General features: G+C 31.8%; 1 protein-coding gene across 1 annotated transcript; it reads right to left on the bottom strand.

The window, feature by feature from the left end:
- Positions 1 to 201: 201 nt before the first annotated feature.
- On the bottom strand, positions 202 to 5,045 carry LOC119689487 (heat shock protein 60A-like). Its single transcript, XM_038104322.1, has 4 exons — positions 5,019 to 5,045; positions 759 to 2,129; positions 498 to 683; positions 202 to 442 (listed from the first exon to the last, which is right to left on the bottom strand). Exons 2-4 carry the CDS (start codon positions 2,127 to 2,129, stop codon positions 314 to 316), a joined length of 1,686 nt encoding a protein of 561 aa, XP_037960250.1. The 5' UTR covers positions 5,019 to 5,045; the 3' UTR covers positions 202 to 313.
- Between the last annotated feature and the right edge of the window lie 7,406 nt (positions 5,046 to 12,451).

Genomic DNA, 12,451 nt, shown 5'->3' on the forward strand with positions numbered 1-12,451 from the left:
ACCAGTCCACATATTCTTATGACATTTCATTATTTTTTACATAAACAATTTATTAAGAGAAGAGTTTGCAATGCATGACCTATCAACGTTTATATATTGTAAGAATCATAATAATAGCCGTAAGACATTTCATGAAACAAGAATTTTTATTAATTTCTTTAATAAACAATATATCACTTTAGTGATTTTAATATTACGCATGAAATTTTTTAATTTGTAATCAAATGTTTAATTAAAATCGTTTACGAAAGATAAAATGTTAACTATTTGAATATTATAATTTTTGACTTCATTATTTATATTAAGCTAAGCATTAACGTCCACCTATTTTTTGCGAATCGGCAGAACCCGGCTTTTTCAACGGAAATTCAGTAACAACTGCTTCTACTGTTGTTAGCAAAGATGCTACCCCTGCTGCGTCCATAAGAGCTGTACGCACAACCTTAATAAATATATGCTTAGATATTTGTTAAAAATTAATTTTGAAAATCATTTACCTTTGTGGGATCAATGATACCTGCGTCCACTAGATTTCCATATTCATTTTTTAATGCATCGTAACCAAAATCACCGGCTCCCATTTCGACCCTGGCAACAACAGTTGCTCCATCAACTCCAGCATTTTTAGCAATGGTCATACAAGGCTTTCTAAGCGCTGCACAAATAATTTCTATCCCCATATTCTATTAATTAAAATACATTTTAATTTTATTAAATTATTAAATTGGAAATATATATAATTTTATTAAACAATATACTTGATCTTGGTTCTGGCCTCTGAGAGCCTGCAAAGTGGGAATGCATCTCAACAAAGCGGTTCCTCCGCCTGGTACAATTCCTTCTTCAATTGCGGCGCGGGTGGCGTTCAAAGCGTCAGTGACGCGATCCTTTTTTTCGTTGACTTCCACTTCACTAGATCCACCAACGCGCAATAATGCAACACCACTAGATAGGTTTGCTATGCGTTCCTGCAATTTTTCTTTTTCGTAAGTGGATTTGGTGTCTGATAACTGACCTTTAATACTGTCAATGCGACGCTGAATTTCGGCTTTATTTCCACCGCTATTCATGAGCAAGGTATTATTTTTGGTTACAATAACCTCTCCCACTTTACCTAGGTCATTGATCATTACATTTTCAATCTTAAAAAAATGTTCTTCATCTCCACAAACTGCTCCACCAGAAGCTACAGCCATGTCAATTAGTAACTCTTTGGTAGCATCACCAAACAATGGAGCTTTGACTGCAGCTATTGGTAGTCCCAACTGTAAACGATTTAGTACCAATGTGGACAGGGCGTCGCCATCAATATCGGTGGCTATTATTAGCAAGGGCTTCTTCTGTTGATTTGCTAATTCCAATGCTGGTACAATACTCGACATGGCTCTAATTTTTTTTGCAGAAAATAAAACTAATGCATTTTGGAATTCAACCTTTGTACCATTTGAAGAATTTATAAAAAATGGAGACAAGTAACCCTTATCAAATTTTAAGCCTTCGATGAATTCAAGTTCATCAGATAAGGAAGTTCCATTTTTTATGGTGATAGCGCCATCACGTCCAACCTTCTGCATGGCCTTACTAATAAGAACACCGATCGAATGATCACCATTCGCTGAAATTGTTGCAACTTGCTCAATCTCGACATTTGTCTTAATGGGTCGAGACATGGCTTTTAAACTATCTACTGCAGAATTAATGGCAAGCAACACACCTCTGCGGATTTCAATCGGGTTGGCACCTTTAGATATTTTCTCAAACCCTTCGTTAGCAATAGCTCTAGCTAATACAGTTGCTGTTGTGGTTCCATCACCTGCTTTCTCATTAGTGTTGGTAGCTACATCTTGTACTAACATTACACCAATATTTTGAAATTTGTCTTGTAGAGCAATGGATTTAGCAACTGTAACACCATCTTTAGTGATTTTTGGGGGGCCCCATGGCTCTTCAATTATAACACTACGACCTTTTGGGCCCAATGTCACTTCTACTGCATCTGCTAAAACACCAACGCCTTGCATCATGAGTGCGCGAACATTGGGTCCAAAGCGCACGTCTTTGGCATAGTGACGAAGAACCATTTGACGGCTAATGATGGTACGAGCAAAACGAAAAGAAGTTAGCAACATCTACAAAAATGAAATTAATTAATGTAAAATATTTTTATTTTAATTTAATTGAAAATGTAAATTTATTTATTTATCTTATTTCTTTTCACATATAATTTATTATTCTATTCTCCTTGTGTAAGGAGCCTTAAGTGTGTTAGGTGAAGAGCACATAAGTCTTATCCTATTCATAAATGTCAGGATTTTTTTTTTATTTTTGATGACATTTTGTTTATTGTAATTTATTTAATTGAATTTCAATTAATTAGGTTCAATACGAAATTCGATATATTGTATAAATAGAACAGAAAGGCATGTAGGTCTATTCTATTTCTCCTTATCAAGACAAGGCTGTAGTAAAGTTCTGTACTTTTCTTCAATAATTTAATACTTAGAAATACAAGGTTTAGAATTAGACGATAAAGTATAGAAAAGTAAAGCAGGTAGTGATCGTAATATGGAACCCATGAATCTATTCGAAAATCTACATTATATTTATTAATACATTTTTAATTTAATTTACTTATGTTATTTTCAAATGGAAAAAATAATCAAAAAATAAATTTAACAATATAAACAGTACTATTAATATCTTTTAGCATTTTTATTTTGGATCCATCAATCTTGATAAAAATTGTCGGAACTTAATTTTCATTAACCAATAAGTAATTAGTTTTAATGCAAATTATTTGCATCGGAAAATGTTTTAAACCGCGTGAAGGCTCTCAGTGTCTTTTGTGATTTCTTCAAGTTATGACTACAACCAAAGTAAATTTGATAATCCTTTGCAGGATTTATTACTATATATTAACTGGACTTGGAACAGTTAGCGTTGACATGCAAAAGGAAACAATATCGCATTCCAGATTCTTTGAAATATATTCATTTATACATAATGCGGGAATGCTTGCCGCTGCGGTGTATGTACTACGCAGTTCAACAGTAATTGCGATATATGCAGCTACGGATATTTTAGAATTGTGTTTAACGATATTTGGTGTTTTGAGAATTATGTTTGGCGTATACACAATCTTCAGGCGATATTTTCGGGAGAGAGGACTAATTCAAATATTTAATAATTTGTTTCATTTAAGACTTTGTTCGAAGTATGTAAGACCTACAACAACTTCACGTCAACAAAAAATACGCAAATTGCTTTATATTAAATTCACATTTCTAATTATATCCTTCAGTTTAGCAATTTTTGTCAGGTGGAAAACAGCAAGAAATTTTGAATTAATAAATTTTTGTGACATTTGCGTTTTTCATAATATTGGGAACGTTCTTGATGCTTCAATTTTCCATTTTATTTTGGCTCTTTGGAGTATAATAACACACTTTGAAGCCATAAATTCACGTCTCTATGCAATAATAACTCAACTGGTTGATAATCAAACACCTGGCTCAAAGCAACAAACGGAAGAAGTTGAGCACTTATACATAGAACACAATGAACTGCATAACGTGGTGAAAGCTCTTACACAACTTCACAGAGTTGAGCTATGTTTTGCAACTACTACCTATTTTTGTGGCCTTGTTGGTTCTACGCATATGTTGGTACTAAATTATACCGGAAAACTTATGCTCGATGCTGCCACAGTCGTCTTTTTGATTTCGTCGATTTTGCATTATTTCATAGGCGCGAGCTTATTGCAAGCCATGTGCCAGTATACTATCGATGCTTGTAATGAGGCTCTCAACATTTTTACTCTTGTCACGGAACTACAAAGTAATGTCGATCCCGTGTTTTATAGAGCGGTGAGTTAATGCTCTCAGTGTAGATGACAGATGGAAAAAATGTTTTTCTTTTATTTTCAGTGTGAGTACTTCATTTTGCAACTCACCCACCGTAAGTTGTCAATTAAAACGTTTGGAATGTTCCAAATCAATAAACGACAAGCATTCACTATGTTGATAGAAATCAGCTCCTATATTCTGATAATGATACAAAGTGACTATATGAATCTTTAAACGAGGAAGTGTTTCAAAAATAATTGATAAATCGAAATAAATACCACTCAATGATCAATAAATCAAGGATTCATTCGGAAAGTCCAATCATACCAATATATATATATTTTTGTTTTTAATTTTAATTTGCCTTTATATCAACCAATACATATATATAATGTATATAAATAAATACATAATCAAATATCAAAATTTTTAATTTAACAAGTAGACAAATATCGGATATATGATGTGATATGATGATATTATGTGAAATATACACATGAATATGAAACGGAAATACGTACGGGAATCGTGAAATATCATGTTTAGAGTTCACAATTTACTAGGGAGCTAAATAAACTATACGCAAGACTAGAAAGTTTAGCTAAAAATATTTTGAACTATTTTTCAAAACCAGTGCAAGACCTGAAGACAGAGCCTTGAAGTTATATGTGAAAATTGACAGGCTATCCTACTTACCACTATCTAATCTTAGAGTAATCACTGTCCGCACGGGGAGGTATGCTGATCTTAGATCAATCACTGAATAATCATGAAGCTTATAGGCAATACATAAATTAGTCAATGAGATAGGTGGGACCCTGTAGTACCCCCAGCTATCAAAGTGTAAAAGTGCACAGTTGCACTGACTCGAAAAAAAGGATCAACATACATATCAAAAAAAAAAAAAACTAAGATTTGTCAGAAAAATTAGGGAAACAGTTGTGAAATTTGAGTGGTATTTCAAAAAGTACACATGAAACAACAAAAAACAAAAAAGAATAGAAGGACATACTTCCTATATACCATAAAAAAACTTCAATCCACATTAAAAAAAAAAAAATTAAAATATTTATTTCTTAAGAGTACTATGCCAAATTTCACATAAGTTATATGCGTTTCAAGCTGTTCAAAATTTATGACATACATATGTTTTGTTTAAAACTTTGTACTTACGTTTACAAGCCTCAAAAAAAGATATATGTTGAGCTGAAAAATGAATAAAAATGTTTTATTAGTTTTTCATATTTTACAATACTTAATTAAATACTAATTAAATAAATACTAAATTAAATCAAAGTAGAGTGTGGGAGAAATATATATGTTACCAAAAAAGAGCACTCAACAATGCCATTTTACTTACAAAAGTTTTTAACCGTTAAACGAATGAAATTTTTTTGAAGTTTCTATATTTTATAATGTATTAGTTGAAATTCCGATCAAATCAACGTCAAGGATTGCTTAATTAATTACATTAATTCAAAGTAGAGTGAGTGAGAAATATATATGTTAGTTGAAAAATTTGAAAGAACTATTGCAAAGTGAATGGTTTCGACAATGAATTTGAAAAACCCAAAAAAGTATACTCAATAATGCCATTTTACTTGCAAGAGTTTCTAGATACCAATTTTGTACTATTTTATTTAAGGTTTGTGCTTAAACGTATTTTCTATCCCATATAAATTTACTTTATAATTGTAGCATTTAGAAAATGAACATCTTGTTTCTATTCCCATCTTGTGTACATCTTACAGCTTATAATTTATAGGCAAGACCCATTAAAAAACTACATTTTTAGTGAGATAAATCGAACTACTTAACCTTATATTTAGATTTTGGTTTAAAAGAATCATAGAACTATCTTTTAGAAAAGAACTCAACGCGAAGCACTTACATCTAACCCAAAATCAAAAGAAACGGTAATGTTTTCTCAACCTTTGCAATATATTGGAGGACTAATATAGCTGGCTTTGGATTCAAAGATATAAAACTAGTTCCAAATTTTTTTATAAAACATAACAATAATAACTGGACAAGCCATCTGGTGTGCTTTACGTGATCAGTGTAAAAATTTCATATACGAATTGATGCTAAATGGCACATGCAATTGTTTTCAGTAATCAATGTAAAAGGTTTCCAACTTTTAAGTCGGCAAGTTATGCATATTACCTGAGAGACCCGGTCTCTCCTACATACATACTACTCTTCATATCAGATGTCTGTTTTCCTATACCATTACTATCCATGCATTGGCAAATAGCGTTGTCGATTGTAATCGCATCGTAAACTGAGATATATTTACCACCTTGTATTCTTGTTGTACATGTAAGTATATAATCGTACATATTACGATATACATATTATACTAAGCTACTTTATTGCAGCACTCATAACCTCATTTGGTTTGCCATTGGTTCTTGACTTGTCAACGTTGTTCTTGCAAAGGCGTTCAATTAACTTTTTCTCATACGTTATTATTAAATATCCTCTAAGGAGAAAGTTTCTTTTAAAGAACTAAGCATACAACTATTATTATCGGCTTTTAAATTGATTAATAAATTTGTAAGAGTTTAATAAAAACATTCAGTCCATTTAATGAATTTTAAATATGAGAAAATACAAGAAACAAGAACTTTGCAGTTTTTATTTTTAATAACTTTATGACAACCATTTATAGTATTAGTAAATAATATAAATGTTATATTTATTTGAAATCAATTATTCGCGTTATCTTTTAATCCAAAAAGCACCCAGTACGTGAACAGTTTAGCACCTCTTTTCTCAAACCACAATCTCCGTGCACTCTAGAGTTAATTAGCTAATTATCCATTGTATTTTCTAATAACCATTAAGTATGATAAAATCTTCTCGAAAAAATGCATTCATTTACAATTCTTCTTTTCTGTTCCAAAAGTACGTAATAACCCTGTATATGTGTATGCGATCTGTTATCTGCATTTAAAATGAACTCATGAGTTTAATACTGCAATGAGAGGATATAAAGTCCAGCCAATTTAGAAATTTACACAAAGTTATGCTGTCCGCAGTAGAGGTGCAAGGTTGATATATTCTTACCTGCCTAGAAAAATGTTAAAATTAAACATTAATTTGTTAAACATTGGAAAATTTTACTATTATCTACTTAGTGGTTTAAGCACAGCTAATATTGACATCAAGAAGCAGTGCATAACAGCGTCTCGTTTCTTCACAACATACGCCTTCATCTATAATGTGGGTCTACTAAGTTTTCTAGGTTATATACTGTGGAGCGATCAAGATATATTTGGTGATTATCAAACCATGAAACTACCTCAAATTATATCCAGTGGACTCATCCTTTTGCGCGGTGTAGTTGTAGTACTTATAATACTACGACGTTGTACTCGAGAGCAATCTATTATTAAAATATTTAATAAAGCATTTGAAGTTACAAATAAATATTTACGCAGTCTACAGCCAGCAACACCTCGTCTAAATTTAGTAGTTAACCTATTCCGAGCTAAACTGGTCTTAGTGATTATGTACACAGCCTCTGTTTGCTATTCGATTTGGGAACTAGTCAGTATAAGTGCATGGATGCAACTACTCATGTCGCTTTGCCAATCAAATTTTGTTAATATGCTTAGTGGATCTTTGTACAACTTTGCATTGGCCCTATGGTACATATTGAGCAATTTCGAGGCAATAAATGAACATGTCGATATAATATTGAAAAAAGCTGTTTTATGTAAAGAAAAAGATTTCGAAGCGCTAACTGTGGAATTGCATGATTTGTCTGTGGCTAATAATGAGTTTTCTCTTTTAGTGCAACGTCTTATAGGTGTCCATCGATTCGAAATACTGACCTTATCGACAATTTATTTTACCGTTTTCGTTTCATCTATATATATTTTGCTTTTAAACTATTTTGGAAAATTATATTCCGAGAATCTCATGGTCTGGTATATTAGCATTTTACTTGCGGTCTACTTAATCGATGCATATATTTTGTATACTATGTGTCAATGCGTTGTCGATGCTTGTAACGAACCCTTGGAGATCCTAAATTTTCGCACTGAGCTGCCTGTGGAAGCTGATCCAGAATTTTTGAAGGAGGTAAGTGCTTTATTGCGGTAATCTTTGTTGTATGTGTGTGGACACTGTTTTCTTTTATTTTTAGTGTGAATACTTTGCTCTACAAATTTCTTGTAAACAATTCTCTATCCGAGCACTTGGAATGTTTGATCTCAATAAAGAGACAATATTTAATATGTTTGCGGCTATCACATATTATATGATATTTCTAATTAAAAGCGATTCATTCAATGTGTAGAAAAGTATTGCAAAAAATAACTTTATGTAGATTAATGCAACTTTGTGTTTTCTCTCTATATATTAATATGTAGCTGAGTTTTTTCAAATAAAAATTTAAGAAAAATATTAAAATAAATTATTTAAAGTAGAAAAAACTTATACAATATAAAACCTAATTTAAGAAGGTCTCTCTAGTCTACTTATTCTCTAGTAAGTTTCTTTTGTGAAATCTAAGAAATATTATTATATGGATCAGTTAGGTATACTTATATCATGATTTTGGATGGGATCCCCTACAAAAAATGTGCTCATGATTGAAATACAGACAATGTTCAAGGCGAAGCGGGCAATATATATCTACATACGAGGTCGCTTATCAGATAAGCATGAATGTTGAACGTAATCCCTAACTCAAATAATTTTTTTGTTTTCAAACAGTCTTTATTGAGTATGTTTATTACTATTGTTGAATAGAGTTCAATATATATTCAAAAAGACGTATTTGGGTTTACTGTACCAGTCTTAAGCTTCTAATTGTAAGGCAATGACAATCCTGATAAGAAGAGTTAGTTGTTGGTTAATAGCTATGCATGTCTATGAAGCAGCGTTTTAATTTTATTTCTTGAAATGACAGTAAGTCTTAGCAACGCTCCCGAAACTTACTGTATCAATAATCAATTAAGATTTTTAGAAATCAATTTTTTCTTAATTTAAATTACCAAAATAATAGCCTTAATTCTCAACGCGTATATCTTGTATACCGATAAAACGTATGTCCCATAAAATATAATTTCAAAAAATTTTCTACCAACAAGGTTAATACAGGTAATTAACATTAGGTAAGAACATGTTCACAAAACAGTTAAAGCAAAGGAGTTTCAGAACCCCGTTGAGAATTAACACACTAGTCTTCAGAGTCTATATACAGTTTAGACTCTTATAGGGTTACTACTTTACTGACCATTTTTCCAACTGGTACCGTCAGAGATCAGCAGATATGTACTTTTTATGTTGATACTAACTAGTTTAACCTACCTACTTTCCAGACCAAGCAACTAAAGAATTGGGAGAAGAAAACAGATTTTGATTATGGTAAACAATCACAAGCTATAAGAACTACCACCATAGAATTCTCTAATTTGACAATTGTCATAATTGCTTCACTATAATACCAATGTTTTTATATAGAAAATAAGAAACTACTAAAGTACATAGGTATGTGTAAATTTATTCTACTTAGACCATGATGAAACCCATTATGCTTCATATATTCAACGTGTAAAAAGGTGATTGAGTGATTTTTATAGATAGGCAGTAAAATATGTGTCATAACGTATTAAGGTATGAACAGTATATTTCACTATAGAGAAGACCCAAAAAAACACGTTTCTAGATAATTGAAATAACATAAAAAGCAGTTCCATGAACTATACAGAGAGGGCTTATAGAGGGCTTCTTATGCAATATATGAACTATTTTCCTCCTTATTCTTTCGTGAAAAACTGTTTTCATCAAAAGAAAAGGTACAAGCTGATTGCTGCTGAAGTTTAATTCTATAAGTGGAAGGACCTCTGGTCTAAATGTGTTTAAAGGAAGATAATATTGAAAGTCATTTTCAGGATAATTAAAGAAAAATTTTATTTAAAAAATACTTCCGATGATAAAGAATGGTTAAATGGATTGTTGTGCTTCACTTATGTGAAAAATGTGTAATAGAAATTTAATTTAATTTGTGACTATGGACAGTTTTTTTATTTCAAAATGCTCGTAAAAAAACTCTATGGTTTAAATACGTATGCAGGAGTAACCCCTCAGATATTATCAGTTTTTTATTTAATTTTTTTTTTGTAAACTAATTAACAATTCATTTTGCCATTGCCATTTCTGTTAAAAGCTGAAGTTCAAATATTTGAAAGCTACCTTGGCACATAAACACCTCCTCCATTTGATAATAAAAACTAATCAACCTTTAAACACTTTCAAATGAATTGAAATTGCATTTTAAATTAATTTAAATAGATCCATTTGAGATAATAGAAAAATGGTATTAAATGGAAAATAATTGATTATTGAAGTTTACATCAATGTTTAGCCAAGTTAAGACAATAGTTCTATTTGAAGTTCCTTTGAGACATGGGCGCACTTAATGCAAATCTATTCGGCTATGGAAGATGGTATTTTATATTATTAACCGGTTTGTGTACTATGAAAGTCGGCTACAAGGAACAATCCATTGTACATTCAAAGCTTCTTAAATCGTTTGGATTAATCATCAATGCAATTTTCATTATTTTAGTGATGTGCTTTATCCATTTCGATCAATATGCGAACCTTCTTAGGGCAACAGAATTAGGCCAGTTAATGATTGCATGCCTCGTATTTTCACATTCCATTGGCACAGTAGTACTGATATTACGGCGTTTTCATCGCGATTTTTCCATAAGCGAAATTTTCAAAGAATTATTTGTGATAAACCTACGTTCTCCACAAATATTAAAATCCACATCTCTTAGACAAGTGCTAATCTCTCGATTCTCTTATGTAAAGCTCGTACTGGTGTGTTTACATTAAGACCGAAAAGTTTTCGGAAATTCTCATTTAAAATTCGCGCGCTGTATATTTTTCGATATTTTAAGTTTATGTAGTTTGGCAGCACTGTCCTTAATTACTATGCCAAAAATGAGCGCGATCTGTCAGACAGTTCGTTTACGGCAGCTGTTGAAACCAGTTCACCTCAGTAGGGCGTTGCGAAAAAAACAATGGAAAAAAATATTGAACAAAGAGTTTGCATCAAATTTTGTGTTTCGAACGAAATTTCGTGTGCAGAATCGTTGCGAATGCTACAAAAGGCTTATGGGGAATCAGTTTTATCGAAAACTCAAGTTTATGAGTGGTACAAAGCCTTCCAGGACGGTCGTACGACCGTCGAAGACATTTCGCAACGCACTACTGAGGTGAACTGGTTTCAACAGCTGCCGTAAACGAACTGTCTGACAGATCGAGCTCATTTTTGGCATAGTAATTAAGGACAGTGCTGCCAAACTACATAAACTTAAAATATCGAAAAATATACAGCGCGCGAATTTTAAATGAGAATTTCCGAAAACTTTTCAGTCTTAATGTATATGCGGTTATGACTTTCATATATTGTTGGAAATGTCTGGCAAGCAGTGGTTATATTAATATGCTTAAGGTATTTAGCAACTTGAATTTTATCAATATTCATGATGCATGCTTGTACCAACTGAGTCAGGCATTATGGTGGGTCTTGGTCAATTTTGAAACTATTAATCTTCGCGTGAAGTCAATAATGAAAAAAGTCTCGTCCAAACGCAGAGGCAACTGCACTAAATTGTCGAGTGAAATGCATAACTTGTTCACAGCACATTATGAGATTTATGCTTTGTTCCAACGTGTGATCTACCTTTACAGATTTGAGATTATGATTTCATTAATACTTTATTTTTGGAGTTTTGCAGCAAGTATGTTATTTTTTTATGAGATCGTTACTGGAAAATTGCATATACAGCCGCAGAGGCAGTATATTACGATTTTATTTGTGATTTCACAATGTTGCAATGCATATATACTTAACAATTTATGCCAATACATCACGGATGTCTGTACAGAAACAATGGAAATTATTAGTCAAATCATTGAGTTCCGTAAAAATATTGATGCTGAGTTTTGGGTGGGGGTAGGATTGACTGTTTTAACCTTTCTATATAATATTCATCACACTTACGTTATTTCTTTATAGTGCGAATCATTCCTTTTACAACTTTCTTGTCAGAATCCATCGACTAAAATTTTTGGAATCTTCAACATCAACAGACGTCAGCTATTTAACATCTTCACACAAATACAGTTGTATGGAATTACGTTGATACAGAGTGTGTACGGGTAAACTTAATTGTATGGCTAAATTAAAGTGTCATAAATTTAAAAAATGTATTAAAAAATGTTTATAAAAATTAAATGAAGAGTTTGTTATTATATTATGTCCTTACTTATTTATTTTGCTCACATTTTTATTGAATACACAGCGGCGTAATGAAGTTTAGAAATCTTATATTATCCACAATACGATTTTTTTGCAAATCGCCAGAAAATGAATTATGTCCTTATTGGTTTCGTACTTTATCTAGTGTCCTACAGACTCTAGTCGACTTAAAGTTCTAAGTAGTTTCCAAGAACTTAAGCTAGCTTAAACAAGAATAGCGAAAACAATAACAATGAGTGGAGAAAGTTCGGGAACAATTGGTAGCAGTAAAGAGTAAAGAGTATATAACGTAATCAAATACAGAGCGGAAAAA

This window comes from Teleopsis dalmanni, chromosome X, assembly GCF_002237135.1.
Source record: "Teleopsis dalmanni isolate 2A chromosome X, ASM223713v2, whole genome shotgun sequence".
In the NCBI taxonomy this organism is placed as follows: domain Eukaryota; kingdom Metazoa; phylum Arthropoda; class Insecta; order Diptera; family Diopsidae; genus Teleopsis; species Teleopsis dalmanni.